Source organism: Medicago sativa, chromosome 3 (assembly GCF_051527215.1).
Source record: "Medicago sativa cultivar Bolivia chromosome 3, Bolivia_mono, whole genome shotgun sequence".
NCBI lineage: Eukaryota > Viridiplantae > Streptophyta > Magnoliopsida > Fabales > Fabaceae > Medicago > Medicago sativa.
In genome coordinates, this window is record NC_140751.1 from 73,601,005 (window position 1) to 73,610,838 (window position 9,834).

Consider the following 9,834-nt stretch of genomic DNA (forward strand, 5'->3'; position numbering starts at 1 on the left):
GACTTTATTAAATTCTTTAAAAAAGGAATATAAAATTTAATTTTAATTCACTTATTTCATCAATTTTAATAACTTGTCCAACAGCCATCGTGAACATACCTCAGTTTGCAGGAACACCACAATTAGAGAAAGAAGATGATGTGATACTATTAAAGCTTAATCCTTTTTAAAAAGTACTATTTTATTTTATTTTATTTTATTATAATTATTCTCAATAATAATAATGAACAAAATAATAATAAACAATAATATATCAATGGAAGATTTTTTTAAAAAAAGGGTTCAGGGACCAATACAAAAGTGCAAGGAACAATATCAAAAAGTGTAGGGACTAATGATATTTTTAAGTCAAATAATTATGAATAAAATAGTAATAAAAATGTTAGAATATATTAATTATGAAAATTTTGTCTTTAGTGTGCCACGTGGCACGTAATAATTGGTTCACATTACACACTGTTAGTTTTGCTTAATGGTAAATGTTTACAAAAATACAAGGACCAATACCAAGCAAAAAAGTGCAGGGATTAATGCTAAAATATGGTGAAAGTGTTCAGACTAATGAAATATTTCGGTCATCTATCTATAATATCAATAAGTAGAATGTCTTAGTGTGAGATCTTAAAAGAGTTAAAAAGTAGTATGCTTACTTGGGTCATGGAAGGACCGTGTATTTGTTCCAAAGTTTATATTTCATATTGATTCTACAATATCAATGCGTTTATAGTCTTTAAAGAAAAAAAAAATATAAGAAACAATTTTAATAAGAAAAACAAATGATTTGAATGTAAATTGTTTCTGCAAATGAATTAAATTGAAATTTAAATTCAAAGTGTAAAAAGTTTAAAACTTGACTAAAATGTGTAAAGTATAGAAAATAAAGTGCATGAATGTAAATGGACAAAAAAAATTAAATGCAAGGAATATAAACGACTTTGAAATTTAAATTGCAGTGAAATTAAACGCGCACAAAGAACATGTTTAATTGCAGTGAAATGGTGCTTCAAAGAACATGTAAATAATCGCAAGGAAAGTATAGGCATGAAAAGTAAATTTGACAAGAAAAATAATGACATACTTAATCAAATGCATAAAATCGACAATTGTTTAGAGTTAGATGTGATTTATGAAATGCATCGAGTAAACCTTGTTACAATGTCTTCTACATTTATAGAAAATTACTAACATCTAGTGGAATGCATGCTTGCCACATAATCTAGACCTAACTTACAATCTTCAGCATTGTTTGCGTTAACAATCTAAGGTTTCAATAGAGAATAACAAAGAGACGGACAAAAAGATGGCGGCTAGGGTTTCATGAAATACAAAATAGATTGATATTACAAAAGGATACTAGAGAATATATAATAAAACCTAATGGACTCTAACTTAACAGGCCCAATAACATATCACGATACTTTATTATCTAACACCTACCCTCAAACTCATGATGCATCACAAAGAAGCATTATGAGTTTGTTAAACAAAATACGAAGAAACATACTAACTAATATAAAGTTCTAACACTATCCCTCTAGCTGAAGCTTACTAAGCTTTAAGCTTGTTACAAATTAACCCACAAAAATCAGCTGTTAGCAAAACCAATGGAGAGCAGCAACCAAAGTGAGTTATCTTCGTAGAGAGAGCAGCACCAACCATCACCATCAACCAATCAAAGACAGAAACATCCAAACAAAAGAACAGGTAGAGAGAAGCAGTTATAAAGAAAAACCAATAGAGGAGCAACCAAAGAATCATCAAAAGTGGGAGAAGTGCAATCAGAAGAATCAAAAAGGGAGGAAGAAACCAAATTGTGAGCACTCGACTCACCAAGCAACCAAATGTGAGCACTAGACTCACCAAACAACCAAATTGAAGAACCAAACAACCAAATGTGAGCACTGGACTCACCGAACAACCAAATTGAAGAATCAAAAGAGGGAGAAGAAACCAATTTGTGAGCACTCGACTCACCAAACAACCAAATTGAAGAATCAAAAGGGGGAGAAGAAACCAATTTGTGAGCACTCGACTCACCAAACAACCAAATGTGAGCACTAGACTCACCGAACAACCAAATTGAAGAATCAAAAGGGGGGAGAAGAAACCAATTTGTGAGCACTCAACTCACCAAACAACCAAATTGAAAAATCAAAAGGGGGAGAAGAAACCAATTTGTGAGCACTCGACTCACCAAACAAACAAACCAAATGTGAGCTCTATTTTGACTCACCCAACAACCAAACAGATTGAACCAACCAATACGAACCAAACCAAAAGAACAAAATTGACGAACCAATACGAACCAAGACAAAAGAACAATAGTGGCAAGGAGAAAGTTGAACCCAAACACCACAAAAACCATAAAAACATCTCAAGACTCTACTACCCACAAACTGAGAACTAGACTCAATCAAATAAACCAAATAAATGAGACTGATCCGAACACAAAACTCAAACAAAAAGAGGAGAGATGAACAACGAAAAGACAATACGCATAAGACTTCACAAATTTTTTCTTTTCGGTCCGATGATCTTGGAACAATAATAAAGAAATTTGTGAGGTACTAAATCAAATCTCAGTTCCTTTACAACTCTTTGCAAACAGTGGTTCTACGGAGAAAACAAGCAAGACAAACCAAATAAGGCAAACCAAAAGAACATAGCCAAGACTCGCAGATTCCAAAACAATGGCTTATAGGTACCATTATCAAACAAAATGGAAACCCATTCAACAATATCCAAATCGATGGCTTTGAAACAATAACCTCTATGATAGAAAACAAACAAATGCCATGTGAGTTCAACATATCACCGAATCAAACAAAAATGGTGTCGAATAACTCTACACCAATAGCACTCAAAATTCAAATTAAGACCTACCGATTGAAATCAAAAGTTGACCAACTAATCAAATTAGCGTAACCTAGGAAGAAGAAACAAACCGGAATTGTAGCGTGCAAACTGAATCGATCATCAAATACCAAACCAATATATTCCCAAACTTTTGGGATTCGACAGCGGAAGCGACCAGTGGTTCAAGGCGGATCAAACCATGCTCTTGATACCATGTTAACAATCTAAGGTTTCAATAGAGAATAATAGAGACAGACAAAAAGATGGCGGCTAGGGTTTCATGAAATACAAAATAGATTGATATTACAAAAGGATACTAGAGAATATATAATAAAACCTAATGGACTCTAACTTAACAGACCCAATAACATATCACGATACTTTATTATCTAACAGTTTGTTCATGATTATGGGTTGGTTGGTTTCTGATCAAGGACATGCACATTTCTTTGTTATGCATGTTGTTTGTCAACATGAGGCCTTCTATGTTTTGATGTGGTGTCGTCGAGCATGACTTGTTTTCCCACATAAACTCCACAGTTCCTCTCTTGCACCACTTGTTCACTTGATGTATTCTTGAATTTTTATTTATTTATAAAAAGACAAATTAATTTGGTCCTTTAACAAGTTCATAGACGGATGCAGAAATTACAAAAATAATGACATCGTTGAATGATATTATTATGAGAATATGTTTGTAAAGAGAGAATGGTGCTTCAAAGAACAAAGTTCTTTATAAAGAGATAAACATACATAAACATCAACTTTCAAAGGAAACGAAAAAGAGAAACATGAGAAAAGAAATTGTTGCAATTAAACTAAAGTACTCATTAGAGACGTAGACCATATCAGAGCGTCATGGCCATGTTGAGATACTAGTGCCTTTCTTTTATAATTTTATTCATCGTGTCTTTTTTTTTTTATTTTTTTTTTTACAATTCATATTTTTATTAATTAGGGCAAATTATACTCACCTCCCTTAAGGTTTGTTCAAATGTCACACACACCCCCTCTATTTATTAAATAAACATTTACCTCCCTTGAATTTTCAATAAATAGGTATCTTCTACCCTTCTGTGCAAACGGCGTAAGCTTGATTCCGTTCTCAGTTATTCTCCCTTCCACCATCGTGTTTATCGATTCATTCATTTTGTCACCAGATTTGCTAACACCCCCACTTTCCTAGATAACTCAAGAATTTTTTATTGGTAAAGAGATAACTAGATTTTACTCATCAACACAAACAATCTCATATAAGCAACTATTAAAACCATACAAACCATACGTTTTTTCTTTCTTTTAGAAAATATCCAAATTTGATATGGGAATAGTTTTAAAGTCAAATGTTGGTCAATTTTTTTTTTTAATCAATGAAAATCAGGAATACAAGAATTGAAAAATTTATTGGAGAATAAGGAACTTGTTTGGGAAATTTTGAATTTGTCATTTGGATATCTTCACTATAGTTTAAAGGAACTAACTTTATTAAGTGGAAATGGCCATGAAAACAATTGCTGAGACTAACTAGTTCGGTGGTAGAGTGTTTTAATTCTGGAAGTGAGTGGATGAACATGAGTGCAATGTATTTGTTTGTTATAACAGTGTATTAAAAAATTGCAGTTGATAGAGGAAAGAAAAGTTCTGTCAAAATTATAACAGTGTTAACTTATAAGGGAGGTCAATGCTTTTTGAGAAATCAAGGGGGTGTCAGTGACATTTGTACATACCTCAAGGGAGGTGTGTGTAATTTTCCCTATTAATTAATAGTGCAATTCAAAACTATGGAAGCACTTATTACTCACCGTTTCTATTCTATGTTTGGCAACAAGTAATGCCAACAAGTAAAATTGTTGACTATATATACAAACACATATTCTATTTTAGGTATACAAACATATTTTCATGAACAATTTAGCTTCTTAAATAAAATAAAAACATATTTTCATGTACCCTCCCACCCGTTGTGGAGTAAATAGACCATACCTATAAAAAAATTGTTGCCCCTTCTATTTTTGGAGAACATTTATTTAACCGTTCCTAAGAAGATTGCCCATGTTAAATAAGTTTTGCCTAATTTTCATGTGCACACACAATTGTATCACCCATAGATTCTAAGTCCTATGATACCTTGAATCCTTTAATCGAACCAATTTGTTAGTTGTCTAATAGTATAGTTCTTGTAACCTCCAATTGTTTGCTTTATTATAAAGATGATATAATTCCTACTTAAGTGCAAAAATAACAATTTAATAGTTCACTCTCCAATATTTTCCCTTCGTACCAAACATAGAGTTCATGTTACAAAATTCATTTTTTGTGGTTATCACATACATATCAAAGAGCATAAACATGCATACAAATCCTCATTGCATTATTTACATAGGTTACAAACTCAACATGCCCCTACTTGCATATATGCTCAATACAAGTACGTAGTAATTACAATGTATGACAAATTTCCGCAAGCTCAAAATCTCTAGGCAGATTCTGATTTGATTAGAGGCAAATGCTCTACATTCATTGTACTTCCCACATGCAATTGTGACATTTTCTCCAATGATTATGGACCAACAAGAAGTCACTGCCTAGTTAAACCGTTATTGCTACATACAACTCTGCTTCTTTCTCCAATTTGTTGGGCTCCACTATTTCATCCTTTGGTGGTGGTTGGTTTTCCAAATTTACAGCAATAATATCAATTTTGGGATCATCTATTGCAGTAATTGGCATTGATTTTGTCTCCTCTTCAATGGTTGATGATGGTAATTTGGTGTCAGATTCTGAATAGTCTTTGGCTTTTCCCCACACAACTGTATAAAGGCCTAGTGCAATGACAACAGCTCCTATGATACTGCAATGAATTGAAAACATAAATTATATAAAATGTGTCCATGTTCGTCTTGTGCAGGGACCTGATTATTAATAGGTTTTACTGTTAAACATAAATTGAGAAATTAAGAATAGAAGTTTACCTTCCAAGGTAGAGATTTTCTCCTAATAAAAAGGAGCCCAAACAAGCAACGATGATCATGCAAAGAGGATTAAAAGCTGTTGCAAAAACTGGGCCTCTCATTTGCATCACCAGCCCTTGAACATAGTATGCAATTCCTGAACTAACTATTCCCTATATAAATTAAGAAACTGATTAAGAAAATTATTTGAATTTTTTTCTAACTATGCTTGTGAATGACAAACTGATTAACTGATTAACAAACCGTATAAAGAGGAGCATAGAGCCTATAATCCCAGCCAATGGCCCAAGCTTGTGAATGACGTTCGGCCACAAGTGCCACCGCAGTTGCTTGTGCTCCTCCTGCGAGACATATCAAGGTTGCCAATGATAGCTCAGCTGGGTATCCTTTTACCGTTATCGACTGCATGAAAGTTCCCACAAACAATTTAGAAATAATAATCCACATAAGAACCAAACCTCGCGATCATATACGTTAATTTATTAATTAGTTAAGTGTTTTAAGAATTGGATCCTTGGCCTGCTCGATCAAGTATCATTGGTCGAACTACTGGGTCATTTGTTTACCTGTAAAATGTAGAAAGAAGATAAAGCCACACAACCCATTAGTATATAAAGAGCACCAGCAGTTTGGTGGTTATGAGAGGATTCGTTAGTTGCATTTTGATTTTGAGTTCCAGAATGGAAAATGTTGAATCCAGGTCCTTTGTAAATTGCCATTAGCAATGCACCACCAAAGGTTACTAATGTTCCAATCACTTTGGCTTGACTTCGAATTTCCTTGCATTTAAGACGCTCCAACCTAAACAAAAAATTGAATTTATGACTTATAGCTTATAAGTTCGTATCATTAAAAAAAATCTGTATAGTAATTGTCATTTTTACATGAGATTATAGTTTATTTTAATGAGCTTATAACGGTTTTGATAAGTTATGTCAAGTAGCTTAAAGCTTATCACTTTTTATCTCTATTTTACCACTTCGATCTTAATTATAAAAATGCACATTTTTTAGTATCATTTCATATTTATAAGCTATTTCAACCACTAATTTTACCAAACATTACAAATTCAACCGGTTATAAGTCATCCGGCATTAACTCATATGTTATGTTTAACCAACCAGGGCCTAGTTTACATAGATTTCATATTCTATTGAAATATTTTACATAAATAATGACATTTTTTCCGTAAATTATGTAGCTTATTTCGTAAATCATTAAGGTACGATGCAAGCCGCCACAAAATTTATAGAAAAAAGTGTCATTACTTATCAAACTTGAGCATGTGTTAAATTTTGTTTAAATATAAAAATAACTACGCAAGTACTGTTTGAGCTTGTGTTCAGGGACGGATTTGAACTGGGTATGGTGTGGCAAGTGCCACACCAAAATTATTATTTTTTTACTTTTTTTATTAGTTTACTTTGTAATTTTATTCATATATTAATACAAACATCTTTTATATTTATACATGTGTCTATATTTTTATTCATATATTAATACATGAACTTTTTTTTTTTTGTTAATATATACACATGTCTGTATTTTTACTCATATATTAGTAAAGGAACCTTTTTTTTTTTTTAATTCTTACATGTGTCTATACTTTAACTTATATATTAATACGGGGATCGATTTTATTTTTAATTTATACACATGTCTATATTTTTACTCGTATTTAATACATAAATAATGTTTTATGCAATTTGTTCATCTGTCTATATTTTTATTCATATATCAATACATAGATCTTTTTATTTTTTAATTTCTACGCAATTGCGACTTGCTTAAACAAAAAAAACGCGAGTATTCTGCTAGAGCATTTGATTGATCTCTTTTAACGTCTTTATTAAATTTAGTATTATTTAATTATCTGATGGAATTTTTTTGCCTCACTGATATTGTGAGTCCAGATCCGCCCCTGCTTGTGTTCATCTAAATTTAGAGAGACTCAAATACGGTAAAATGATTATTAGTATCACTTTAATTAAACTAATTATTATATATGGATGAAATAAAATTGATTAATTCTAGTTAGTAAGTTAGTTACCGGAAGATGACTGCAAGAACAAAGGTGATAGAAGGCACGGCATTCATAATAGCAGATGTGAATGAAGCTGAAGTATACTTCATCCCCAAGTAAGTGAAGCTTTGGTTAAAAACTGGCCTGGTCATAATTAACCATGTAATTAACAAGGTTAAGATGATAATTAACTCATATCCTGTAGAATAACACAATTTTGCCAAAATAGGCATAAACTTCAAGTAATTAGTAATTAAATATATTTGTATTCTTTTAGCTAGATCATTATCTACATAAGTATTTGCGGTCTTAGATCATTACTCTAGAAATCCCAGCACCATTATTTGTAGGAAGATAGGGAGTGTCATCTTTGGCCTACTCTTCCTGAAAATCATTAAATAACTTTTTTTAGAAATGTAATACCGAAATTGAATCACACGTCTTATTGATATAATTATAGATTTCTTCTCGTTACTAAATTTAGTGACAGAGTTAGAGAGAGAAAAATTCACTTTTTTCCTCGCTCTAAATTTTCATCGCTAATTTAATTTTGTTCTGATAGTAAAAGAGTAGTCGTGACTAACACATTAAGATACCTTTCGAGAAAGAATGCAAAGGGCGCAAGAGCGATCACGGCCATGGCATTGCGATAAACGATGAACACGAACCGACTCATCCCATGGTTAAGAATATCTTTACCAAAGATGTAATTCCCAGCCATACCAAATTGAAGGCCAATCATTAAGAGATATGGTTTAGCATTAATAAATAGAAGAAATAATCTAGAAATCTGATTTTTGGCACTCATAGTGTTGTGCGGCTAACAAGTGACTTATGAAGATCAAAAAGAGAATTAGAGTGAAGAAAAATGCTTGGTGTGATTTGTTATATGGATGGTGTTCCTTATATATAGACCAAAAAGCAAAAGCTAAAGTAATTGAATTGCACAATTATACCTATGAAAGTTGAGTTTAGGTGAGCATGCAATCCTTGTTGTGTTTGTGACTAAAACTATGTGTCAATATTGCGTGTTTGTATAAGTTTATTACGAAGCACTCACTCACCATACACAGTGTCAATTGTTTGTTAACATAAGCAAATTAGTTTAGACTGAACTTTGGAAAAAGAAAAGAAATAAATAAATACTATAACAATAAGAGAATAACATGGCCATTTTGTAACTGAGGTTTGTGTGTTTTACTATAATTGAGAGTCAGATTCCACTTTCTACCACGAATTGGTATTTTAAGAAAAGTGGCAACAGGTGTTACGGAGATCGAGATCACATCAAAGAATCATTTTCTCTAGTTATACACTTCCTTTTTGAAATAAACATAGAGACTTTTCATTTTTAGGCTTTATATGCATGCATAATAGAATGTAAAAGAAAAGGTAAGAAAATTTAATTAAAATTTTAAAAAGAAAGGAAATTACAATTAGATTATTTGAATACTCTTGTAATAAAAAAATTATTTCATGCATTTTCATTATATTGGAGGGGAAATTAAGAGTTTGTTACAAGGATGCCCTAGAGACTGGCGCACCCAAACGAACCTGGTGATTCCATTAGTGTTATCCGATGACAATCAAACGTTGATCCACGAGATCACACCTAGGACAACATAATAAACTTAAGGAATTCCACACTTTATAAAGTCCGTCATATTAGAACTAACATATAACTCAAGTTAAGGTACATATTCTCCGAATCCTAAAAACCTCCTCACACTCTTATAATCGTCAGAATGTTTGCATGTACACAACCTGTTTCAAAGAGTTGCGGATGTCTTCAACCGCGCTTCCATCGCTCCGGCTGTCAATAAGTAATAATATTGTTTGATACAATACATTACAATGAAAATCGTCTTATATCCATTTGGTGAAAATGAGCTAAAATGACAACGTCTTCTATCCATTTGTTGAAAATGAACTAAAATGACATCATTGCTAATTGTTAAAAGAACATCTCTTTCTATATATAAG

General features: G+C 32.1%; 1 protein-coding gene across 1 annotated transcript; it reads right to left on the bottom strand.

Annotated features, from left to right (window-relative positions):
- Window positions 1–5,206: 5,206 nt before the first annotated feature.
- LOC146940037 (WAT1-related protein At4g08290-like) lies at window positions 5,207–8,730 on the bottom strand. Its single transcript, XM_085753617.1, has 7 exons — window positions 8,448–8,730; window positions 8,173–8,235; window positions 7,879–7,995; window positions 6,395–6,629; window positions 6,072–6,230; window positions 5,829–5,980; window positions 5,207–5,707 (listed from the first exon to the last, which is right to left on the bottom strand). Exons 1-7 carry the CDS (start codon window positions 8,657–8,659, stop codon window positions 5,446–5,448), a joined length of 1,200 nt encoding a protein of 399 aa, XP_085609743.1. The 5' UTR covers window positions 8,660–8,730; the 3' UTR covers window positions 5,207–5,445.
- Window positions 8,731–9,834: the final 1,104 nt, after the last annotated feature.